Genomic DNA, 12,558 nt, shown 5'->3' on the forward strand with positions numbered 1-12,558 from the left:
CCTTTGAAAGCCAGATAAGGCCTTGTTTCTTTTGCTCTTGGGGTCATTTCGTTCAGTGTTAATTAAAAGCAGCACATTCCGGCGATTTTCATAACTAGGCTCGGTACTGATCATTTCTGTAAAGTGTCGTCAAAATGTCGACTTTAGTTAGAAAGCTGTTTCTCTTTTGTTCGGCTCTAGCGACCAAATCGTGCATCGAAACAGAACTTACCGTAATTATGCACATAATGGGTTGCTATCTGATCTCCGCTGTTGAGTTTCGTCAAACAGAAAGACAGACAGACGGGCTATAAGGGCAGAAACGGTATGTCTCAATTTCATTTTTAGAGAAATCATACTATATACACACAGATGAAGCAACAAACATTATATTATACCATTGCCTAATGGTCAATTGTAAATATTTTACAAACTGAGCAAACTTATCAGAGTGGTTTGTCGTTTTGGTACTCACAATTATTCTTTTCCTTATATTTCTTATAAGTAAAACGTCTTAAATTATCCTCAAAGAGGTTAAAAACAATCACGTAGTTTCAAGAAAAATAAGTACTTATTAGAACATCGCAATAGTGAACTCATCAAATGCAAACTTATAAAGTGTCGATTTTTTTATCAAGTGCTTAAACCACTCAAACAATTGTTTAACGTGTGTCATTAACGAAGAGAATTGCAATTGGAGGAAAAAGACTTCCTTCTGTAGAAAAGAAGTAAAAACATAATTATGTTATATCTATTTCTTGCATTGGATTTAATTGTTATACAAATTATATATTTATAATTTACAACAATTCATTTTAACATGGATTATTCAGCGGCTCTTATTCATCTGATAAATTTGATAAGGATAATTGACTCGTATAATATTGAAGAGCAGAAAATCGGATTTGTAAAAGGCGTAACAGGTTCACATTTTGGATATACCGTGGCAATTGTCCAGGCATCTGGTTGGAAGACTGACGAGAATAGATTGTTTAACAAAACGTAAGTGCAATATTTACTTTGATTTTTAACCGACACCCCCGTACTTCCACCAAAAATAGTCCTATCATAGTACTTAAGTACGTGTAACGAATCCAAACAAGTGGTTATGGTCGCTTATTTAAAATAGGCTATAATGTACAGCTATGTGTTCTTATTTTGTGAAAGTCCTACATGGGAAAAATTAATATGGTAGCTAACTAGCTTCTTTTCGATATAAAAGGGACCCCTCTGAGGTTTTTTCCGAGATGACGTGACTAAAATGTATTTGTCTGAGATTTGTATACTATTTGATGTAGGTCTAGATTAATAGCATTGAAGTGATTCCTCTGTGAAATAAATACCACAAAAAAGCATCATGGGTTCATCGTTCTTTGAAATATAAAAAATCCCGATACCTGTTATTTAAATAAATAAATGAAGAATTCAATTTTCAAAACAGGAGTGTGGTTTGACGATGAAAATAAAATAGGTAAAATTCCGTTAACTTTAAGTATAAATGCAAGTTTGTGATAGACGAAAGAATTGCCCAACTTTTAATTTGAACATAAATGTAGGATTTAATGTTATTTTGTTGTGTAAAATGTCTGATGAAAATTTATCAATTTTAATGAAAATGATTGTATTAAGGCTTCTGGTTGGTGCCCCTAATGAAACACATCGACGTATACAAGGACATGGGTTATTACATGAGTGTACAGTTACCCTAAAAAGAAATGAGACTTGTAAAGTGATTGATACATCAGGAGCTTCCAATAAGTGTAGTAAGTAAACATTTAAACAACGACATCTTTCGATTTTTGTTAAGAATATGTTCACGTTTACTATTCATTTCCACATGTAACACTTTTCATATATATCTATATTTGAGCAAATGAATTGATTTACCAAATCTGCCATTAATATTGTTTATTACATGCTTTTCGGTGGTTTATAGAAATATATCAGTGATATTAAAAACTGGTAATTTCACTGTTTGAAACAGTGAAATTATCACTTTTGATAATTTCACTGTTTTGAAGCCCCTTCCGTTCTTTCTGTGAAATACCAGCGTGCACAGTACTGGGTACCAACTTAATGACGTGACGTCGTAAATGACGTCACGTTGTATTATTATTTGGCGCGTTTTTCATTCAGTATTAGGTTTAATGTCTTTTTAAAACGTTTCTTTGCATGTAATAAAAAGAAAATTTGTTGAGTTTAGTGTAAGATCGAAATATATTTCACCTTGTGAACACCAAAAGTTCATATTTAACTCTTGGCTGCGCCACTCGTGAAATATACCTTTTTGGTGCTCACTCGGTGAAATATATTCCGATCTTACACTGAACTAGACACATATCCTCTATTTAATGTAGGCATACCGAAATTCATGTCCGACGTCCCCTCTATAATTCTCTAATCTGCTGCTATTGACACCTATATATTATGTACTATAATGACCTTGACCCTTTTCAGCCTAAAAATTATAATCTAAGGATTACACCCATTACCCGTCGTAATCATTAAGCAACCTCCACAAGGAGAAACCCATGGACATCGGGGTGTAACATTTCAAATACAAATTTTCATTACATTAAAATTAATCAATCAAACAGAGTCTGCAATTTTGGTTCATTTTTCCCATGCATGACCTCTTTTTCTGTTTATCATGCGTTCAAAATTCAGATATTCAACGCTATTGACACATAACACAAGCAAATTGGTCGGAAACCCTATTTGGTACAAAAACGAATATGGTGACAAAATTTGTAAACCGATAATTCCGGGGGCCGAATATGGTCACTGTCTAAATTGTATCCATAACGTATCTAGTTTTGGGGTAAAAAGGGCCCGACCAAATGGTACAAAACTTGTACCTATTTCGGAAAGAAAAAAGTACCACATTCCCTTTCCCAAATGGGGACAAATTTTCATCGGGGCAAAAAAAAACCCCAATCAAACACTTATCATCAATCATTTATATCAATTAAACATCAAACCCTCAAAATCATCAATCATCCCTCATCATCAAATCATCAACCATCATCATCAAATTTTATCAAATCTCATCATAACTACCAAAATTTTATCAAAAGTCCAATACCCTCAAAGAAATTTAAACAAACAATTTTCATCTCCTATCATTCAAACCAAAACATTCAAAACATCATCAATTTTCATCAACCCTTTATCGTCTCCGTCCCTATCAAAATTTTCCAAACACCATCATCATCATAAAATAAAAATTTTTTCATCAACGTCATCAATACTATCAAATGAAAAAAAATCTCATCGTCATCATCATCACAATCATTCATCAAAATCAATCAGCATCAACATCAATCATCAAAAATAATCATCATCGGGGGCGGCCGGTAAATCATTGGGCGTCAACAATAATAAAAAACTTTTTTCATTTTCATCTTCATTATAATCATTTTATCATCGGCCCGATAAACATCGCAGTTATCATCATCACAATCATCAAACCCAATTGCATTCATCACAATGTCCCCAATCCAATAATCAATTACATCATCATCGTCACCAAATTTTAACAACCAAAATCATGCATCAAACGTCACCATTAACCGCCATTTCATTCATCAAATCGTCCCATGATGAATGAAAAAGTTTTAATGATGATATCATGGGTTAGTAGAACATTTTAAAATTGACTGAATATCAGCGTAAAAAAAAAGTCGCAGGGAATGCTTTTACGTTGAAGTGCTTTGTTGACTGTGGGCAAAATTCCGTACATTTATTTTTAAAAATATGAGGTTTTTTTGATTCGAACCTGCCAAAGATATTAGAGGGGGACTGTTAATAAACCCAGTTAAAATAAAAGACTGTTTCATCTAAACTCATACCTGTGCTATTTCAAGTCTTTAAATATTCAAATTTGGTTTGGGGTGGGATAGTTCATTTATATTAAAGCTAACAACTCCTGGTTCCAGAAAATAACCCAACCACTCTTAACGCACATACATTGTTACCAACCAAAAAGATTGGGGAAATATCCAATGTTTACAAAATTCAAATAAGTTGGACACATACAATGTATTTCCATTTTCAAAAATTACTTTCCCTTAACAAAGACAACATATTAAAGATTTCAAAACTTAAACAAAAATTAATTAAGTTTTGTTTTCATTTTTTAGAATGTTTACATGAACCTTTTAAAAACGTTCTTAACAATTCTCTTGAAATATTGAGTAAAAAATTCGGACCAATTTTTTCGTATTTAAAAATAAAAAAAAGTTTTAGGGTCGGGGATAAAAAAATAGGTGGGTTATCCGGGGTTCACCGGAAAAACCCAGAAAACCAATTTTTTTGCTTTCGCCTAATGTTTATTGGAATAACAGTCCACACCTGTCTAAAGGGCAGCCATGTCAAAACATCCTTTTTTTGGAGAGATATATTTTATTAAAAGAGCTTTCAAAATCTCTTTTAATCGGTATTTGGTGAAAATTTACACTTTTCGAAAAAAAAAAAGTTTTAAAAAAATTGAAAATTGTTCTATTAAATGATCTTTGTGAATTGTTTTGGGGGTCAATCCTAAAACCAACTGGAAACCAAGGGAATTGGGAATTTTAATTCGGAAAGAAATTCTATTGTAAAACAACTGGGGAAAAGCCCTGAAATAGAATTTTTGTTTTATTTTTTCGGCCCAATTTCCCTTTTTTATTTTTTTGGATTTTCTCATGCAAAAATCTTTTTGTCAGAAGTTTTTTGATTTACCCCAAACAATTTCACGAAACCCCCTTTTAATTATTTTGGGTGACCCCGAAAGTTAATTCGGGCCAAACCAAAGGAAGTCGACAATTCCCCGCAAAGGGCGTTGCTTAAAGCAAATAAATTTGGGCAAACCCACCAATTTTTTAATTTAAAAATATTTTAAAAAATAAGATTAAAAACCGGGGGTTTTTAAAAAGGAAAATTTTAAATTTTCCAAGAAGCGTGGCGCGCTTTATGGAAATTTTCTTTGCCTACCTTTTCCCTTCAAGTTCCCCTTTTTGAACAAAAACCAAAAAAGCGAAAAATTTCCCAAAATTTTACAGAGTTCCCTTTGGGGCAAGCCCCCTTTTAGCTTTTGAGTATATTTCTTGAACCCTTAAATAAGCAGATACCCTTCGCCCAAATAATTTACAAATGCCCTTTTTTTGAAACAAACGGGGGGGAAGAATGGGGGGAAAATATTTCGTGAACCCAAATTACGGGGAAAAATTGCCCCCGGGAAAACAAACCCCGGCCCCCGGGGTGTAAACTGACGGCAAAAGACTGAGCTAGCCGGCCCAAACAGTTCACAACCAAACCAAAAATTTCCAAAGTAAAGTGTGGTTTTTGGTTTGTGTTTCTTGTACTGTAGTTTTCGGGCGCCCAAAAGAGACGACGACGAACCCACGACGAAAGACGACGACCCATGAGTGATGATGATTTATGTGATGATACTTTTGTTTACTTTTCCAAAAATTAGGTTAATCAATTAAATTTGAGTTTGGAAAAAAATTTTTCAAACGGCAACTTTTTCAATTTTTAAGAAATACATAAATTTTTGTACCAAAAAAAAGTAGGCCCTTTTTTAATTTTTAAATTTATTTTTTTTGGGGATAAAAAATCGTTTTTGGCCCCAGCTAGAAAAACCCCAACCTTTTATTTTCCCAAGGAAAAAATTTTTCCCAAATTTTTTTTGTAACCCAAATTTGGTTTTTGAAAAATTTTTTTTTTAACCCCCCCTATTCCGGTTTGGAAAAAAAGGAAAAATGGGAAAACCATAAACACCGGGAATTTTTTTTTTTTAAAAAAATTTTGAAACCTATTCCCCGGGGTTTTTTACCAAAACGTTCCAAACCCAAAGGATTCCCGGGAGTAATTTCAAAAATTTGGGGAAAAAAGTTTTTATTTTCTTTAAGTTTCCCTTTTTTTTTGGGGAATCTTGTTTTTTCAAAAATTTTAAATTTTTTGTTTTGGAAAAAAAATTAACCCTTCAAAACCCCCCCAAAGGAGTTAAAACTTTTTGGAAACCAAAACCAAAAAGCGTCTTTTTTGAATTTTTTTTAAACAAATTTTTTTTTTAGGTTTTTAAATTTAAAAAGTTTTCCTTCTTTTTTAAGGGGAAAAAAGGCTTTGTTTTTTTCCAAATTTTTTTAGATAAAAAAGGGGAAAAGTAAAGGAAAATAATCGCCTTTTAAAAACCAAAATTTTAAAATTGCCCCCTTTAATTATTAAAACCGGGAAAATTTTAAACCGGGGGTTTTTTTTTTTAAAACCATTAAAACCCCAGAAAATGTTCAGATTTCCACACTAGCTAGAGTGGAGGAACTAAAAAAAAAGGAAATTGGGGGGAGCCCCCCACACTACAACCGCACAGGGACTTAAGGAAGCACAAATCTTCGCCTTTTCACTTTCAAAATGAATATTTAAACGTCCAGTTCACCATTATACATCTACAATAATAATGAATGAAAAATGTAAGAATCGGCAAAAAATAAACAATTTGAAAAAAAAAAAAAAAAACAATATTTGTCTATTTTGTGATCATGATTTCTGCAAGTGTTTAGAGGTGCAGCTCCAAACCTGCATTGAATGAAAATCAAACTTCATAACACTTGTGTAAAAGTATGTCGCTCACGGTATAAAATGTAAATACAAATAACTTAATATAATAGTTATTGCTGTTATAGCCCATGTTTTAGAAAATTCCCTCCCAAAAACTCCTTTTCCACCGTTTTGGTTTTTTTTCAATTTTTTTTTATTTAAAATTTACCAAAAAAAATTAAGCGAAAAAAAAACAAGGTTAGCTTTTTTAAAAAAACTAGTAGCGACCCCGGGGTTGAATTTTTTTTCCAAAGGGGGGTGTTTAAAGTAAAAATAACAGTTCCCGTTTGCTGAAGAGACTTTAGCAAAAATCAAATAAAGTGACATAAAAATTTTGGAAAACCCCGTTCTCTCCCGGGTTTTTAAAGGAATACGGGGTATTTATAAAGATCATGTAAAACAAAAAAATAGAAGAAGCCCCCATGTCTATGACATTTAAAAATTTTTGGCCTGTTACCTTGACCAAATAAAAATTTGATAGGGTAAAAATTCAAAATAAAGTTCTTTAAAACGAAAATTTTTGTTGTAAAAATGATATTTAGTATTTTGGGAAAAGAATGAAGACACAAAAACCTAAAAGGGAAACACAAGTTGTCAATAAAATTTAGGGCCCGAAAAGCCGGGAAACCCCATTAAAAGATAAGGGTTTACGGAAATTTACAGTCTAAGATGGTTTTTTTAGAAAAAAGCCCGGTCATTAAAAAAAATAAAAAAAGATCCCAGGAATTTGGGGGCCCGTTAAGGAAAATATTTAAAAAAAAGGGGGGGGAAACGGGATTAAAACAAAAAAGGGAAAAACCCCGGGATTTTGGAAAACCCAATTTTAAAAAGTAGTTTATTGATTTTTCCAAATTAATTAGGAAAAATTAAAGAAATTTTGATTTTCCGCTTTTTAAGGGGTTTTTATAAAAAAGGCCTAAAAATTTAAAATCCTAAATTTAAAAATTTAATTTTTTAAAAGTTTATTAAAAATACAATAAAAAACTTTACGTTTAATGGCCTTTCATTGCGACCAATTATCAACACAAATATAGTTTATTAGTTTTTCCTCTATATCTTATACGATCCCGGATCCCGGCCAGTCCGGGCGTCCCGGATCCCGGCCAGTAAAAACATACACTAAATACCGGAAAGGATACAATGACCGGAAAAAAAAGGAAAAAGAAAAAAATGCACAGAACCAGATGTACACTTATGTTTATTTATTAACCAAACGAATACATACTACAGAGAAAACAGGTGAAATCGCTAAATAAAGTCAGTGTAAATATGATTTTTTGAAAAGAATTCATGAAAACAAACATTTTAATCATCATTATATCTTTGCGCTCAAAATATTTCTTGCTGCTTTTGAAAAATGGCGTGAAAATTGAAGGTTTTTTGACGCTATGTAAGATTAAATTTGATTGGCTAAATAATGTTGGATCCTAGCCCTGATAGATAAATTTTGTAGAAAGCTGGAAGCCAAGCTTCGATTAAATTTTTGGATGGATTCGGAGTTTTAGGTTGTTTCTCAGCAAAATCCTAACGTAATACCGGCTCGCCGTGGCGAGCCGGCATAATGATATTAAAATATATCATTTTTTTAGAAACATATGTATTTGTTTCAGCATTTTATGATTCATTCTTTGACTGTAAATTTAGTAATACATGGATAGTCTACCCCTTCTCAACCTAATGTAAAACAATTGGTCTGTTCTCTTTTAATTAAATATTTTGAATAAATCGGTCGTTTTCTTCTGAACACGGATTATGTACAGAAAATATATAATATGATTTCATGCAAAATAATAAATAACATGCTGCTCTGTTTACTTGTTGTAAACTAAGACCAGAACAAATGAATGTCTCAGCGATAAGATGCTGTATATTCTATCTTCCCTCTTTGACAGACTTAAAATAGAAAAAAATATCTCTCACTTCAAAACTGAAAATGTTGCAGGAGCGGTCTGATTGATGCTCTTTATTGACGGTAGTACATACATATTTCAACGCACCGTCCACGCCCTCCAGCACACGCAGTTTTTGAGTAGTTGTACAAAGAATATAGGACAGATTAAACCGACTCTGACATTCGTCAACAGAAAGATATCTCCTTTGATATGAACTGTTTTTCATAATTTAATGGATTTAACTTAAAACAGGATTAGTGCAGTACCTATAGACGCTTGCAGAAATCATGATCACAAAAATGACAAATATCGTTTTGGTTTTTTTTTCGCAATTTTTTACATTTTTCATTCATTATCATACATAAATAGGCGTGAAAAGATGAATAAGACCTTTTAAAGTTCATTCTGTTGGGTAAAAAGGCAATATTTTAGCATTTTATCATTCAAGCGACTTGTCTGTCTGGTATATACCGGAATACGGTATGTAGTGTGGTGCTCCAATCCTTTTTTAGTCTCACTCTAATTTAATTTGTGATCATTTTAGAAGTAGTCTAACACACTTCAATCATTATAGTAATATAACGAAACTCAATACACATTTAGCAGTGACAGTACATAGGAATTCTTGAAACATTTTTAAGAAACATTTTGCTACTTCGAACAAATAATGATTAGCATAAACAAGATCTAATTTCAGAAATAATAAGAAGAAACGACAAGACTCGAACGGCTTGTGAACAGAACAGCAGGCTCGGCTCTTCTTTGGCAGTAAACAAATACTACATTCAAAATGGGAACAATTCAAATAACGCCACGATACCAATGGCTATGGTAATTCGGCTCTTTATATTGTTATAAAAGCTGCTATTAAGTGTTTATTCCAGTTTATTTATTATTTGAATGACCAACAAGTTGCTTGTTTTCTAGTTGAAATCATTTTTTCTTTAGACAATGTTATTTTGTATAATTACCATACAGGTGTGTGCCCCTGGGTGGAAAAATACATATTACGAGACAGTAGAAAACAACTCGAAGAATTATATGGTTGGAAAGTGCATTAAACTGACTGGCAATATTAAAGCAATGAAATGCAAAGTGGACGGTTCATTCGGGTTTGTTTAATTATTTTATTATAAATTTATTTATTTATTTGTTTTAAAAGTATGTGTCATCTGTCAGTTATGGTCTAGAAACACAAGCGAGTCGATGCAAATACTTGAATACTTACAATTTCTTTCATTGTAATGAATTGTTGTAGGTTTATGACGGCAACCTTATTTTAACTTATTTTGAAATTATCATTTTAAATTTCATCTCACAGAAGTGATAAAACAAAATATTTAAGTATTGATGGTGATGAAACTTATTACATTAAGGTAGACCACGGGTAATGCATTACCTCCACTTTGAAGAGTATTCAAACAACATATTCTTCATTAAAGTAGCAGGCCTGAAAAAGATAACAACAACAACAACAAAAAAAAAACTAAAACAATTAATACCGACTTACATGTAATAATATTTCAAAACCCTCTTAAAAACATTATGTAGATGAAAATATCGAAATGACACTTCAAAATATTTATATTGTAACCTGTGTTTGTTCTGTGCTGAGTGGCTAACGACAAATACCTTCTGTTATTATACTACGGAATTCTTTCATTCGGGCTATTTTCTAGAACCTCGTGATTGTACAGGGCACAATCGCGACCTGTGATCCGAAAGCGCGGTATTCGGGATCGTATCAAACATAGAATTATGTTCTCATATTTATATTTACTGCGTTAGTAACGTTATATATAATGCAAGGGAGAAACACGATATATTGACAGTTATGTCAACATTCTTTCTTAAATTAAGATGTAAGTTATAATGTATCTTCATATAACACCTTACTAGATCAATTTTACCGTTTATTTGAATTTTTTTTTTTTTATTTTACCATATGGAGGCCAGTGGTTTTAAATCAATATAGGAATTTCTTATTAGGCCAAATATGCCTTAGAAATGTTTTTATTTCTCTTTATTTTTAATTTGGTGTTTTATAGTATCCAAAAAGGTTACTCATAGACCGATTACCTAATTTAAAACCAACTTTTTTCTTCTATTGCATAAGTAAAGTTATAGTCATGTATTTTGTATGGAATTAAAATACTACTTACTAGTTTACATTTTGCTACTTTGTGACAAATTATTTCACATTTATCGCTTCTTTCTTCGGCTAACAAGCATGTAACATTCTCTAAAACCATTACTTAAACATTATAAAATTCATGATTGCTCTTTCTAAAGAAGAAGAAATATGTATATTTCCGAGGCTTAATGTACCTTTAAACATAATCTTTAACACTGCTGGCTTGTTATTCTACACAACTATATTTAACATATGAACAATATTCACAATTTCTTTTTTTTTTTACTTCAAGACATTTTCTTTTTTTCTCTCTTTTTTAAATAAGTGAATGATTTTTTGTCATAGGAACTGCTTACAAATAAATAACAACAATTTTACAAATTTATTCTAACTTTTTTCGTGACATTTCTCAAACAATATTTCATCTTATAACTGGAAAGATAAGGGTTTATTTTAACATACATATATGCCTTTTATTTCTAAAAGAAATGTTTGCTACTTCAAAAACATGTTACCTTAGTATACAGAATAAGGTGTTTTTCCCTTCTGAGGAGAAACACATTTTACTAAATTCCTCTTTTTTTAAATTATCAGTCAATTGTCATTTGTGTTTTTATTAATACTTACCTATTTTCTCTTTTCTTTACTCAGATGTTGGCCATTTTGGGCTCGTCCTGGTAATGGTACAAAGGGCACAGTAAGCTCATCAAGTGGTAGACCCGTCTATAGTTACGCCGAGGCAGGATTTTCACTGGCTTTTACAAAGGTCACAATATTATTTACGGGTTACGTATTTTTATGACTGAAAAATTACTTTGCTATCCTTGAAGAGGGCACAATATTAAAATGTCTGATATCAAATTAATTCTTTGTATTAAAGCACCTGGTAAGGTGTGAGTTATAGTTACAGCAGTGACTATAGACGGCCAAATTAGTTTATATCCGACTGTATAATGTTAGGACACTACCAAACAATTTCACACGTTGTTAAGTATTTGATCTCAAATTGCAAGTAAAATCTAATATTGTTTATGTCCTCTTGCGTTTCATTTTGGTATATCTGTTTTAATGTTGACTTTACCCTTTTTTATATTTTCTCTAGGACGGTTATGAGCTCGTTGGAGGTCCAGGTGTAGATGACTGGAGAGGTTTTTGAACAATTTCCTTATTTATTTCAAGTCTATAAGTTGTGTATATTAAGGACGGATATATTTAGGTGAAATTTGTACAATTTGGTATCAGTTGAAAAATTGTAATGTTTCAGAATCCACGAATTCATGAATAAAAGAAATGCTGTCGTTTTCGAAAATTTCAAATGAATAACTTATCCATGACTGTATTCATTCATCAATATGAAAATACTAAAACAATATATGCCCTACCATTTTATATTAATTAATAATATAAAGTAATTATTATAAATTTATATAAGTATATAGTTACAGTTATCCCGCCTGCAGTCTCCAAAAGTATTTGTTTTAGTTTTCTTCAATGCCTACATGAAAGAAATATGTAGGTATTTTTTCCTTCAGAGCAAATGGCGCATGTACGAAATCATTGTCAAAAGGTTAAAAGTCCTACTTAAAACTGCAGAATACTATTTTGTTCCGGAATGTTTTTTATCCTGTAGGCAAATATTTCAAATAACAGATAAAGAGAACTTTACAACACTGTCGAGTATAAGTTTATTGAAGCAACAAAATTTTACTGTAACACTTCTTAAACGTTTATAAAATATTTCATTAGATAAAGTTTTATACCCTTGATGCAAGTGATGCAAATGCTTCAATATACCATTTAGTTTTTTTTTATCTACTAGGCGCATTTAGTTCTCCAGGAAAGGAATGGGTGATCAGAACACTTAACATCTCTGATACCACATATTTTGGTGAGAATTATTTATCATTGAAATAATAAATATTTTTGTTATACAAACTTGCTTTTGTACGCTATTCGTTGAACAATGGAATGTAA

The 12,558-nt window shown here is 31.6% G+C and overlaps 1 protein-coding gene across 1 annotated transcript; it reads left to right on the forward strand.

Annotated features, from left to right (window-relative positions):
- Window positions 1-1,579: 1,579 nt before the first annotated feature.
- On the forward strand, window positions 1,580-12,472 carry LOC132718179 (uncharacterized; the record flags this gene model as incomplete). Its single annotated transcript, XM_060701813.1, has 6 exons — window positions 1,580-1,742; window positions 9,148-9,281; window positions 9,429-9,562; window positions 11,236-11,350; window positions 11,687-11,732; window positions 12,404-12,472. Coding segments are annotated over exons 1-6 (652 nt in total), but the record flags the coding sequence as incomplete, so codon positions are not given.
- Between the last annotated feature and the right edge of the window lie 86 nt (window positions 12,473-12,558).

Source organism: Ruditapes philippinarum, unplaced genomic scaffold (genome assembly GCF_026571515.1).
Source record: "Ruditapes philippinarum isolate M1 unplaced genomic scaffold, ASM2657151v2 ctg7648_1_1_1_1, whole genome shotgun sequence".
NCBI lineage: Eukaryota > Metazoa > Mollusca > Bivalvia > Venerida > Veneridae > Ruditapes > Ruditapes philippinarum.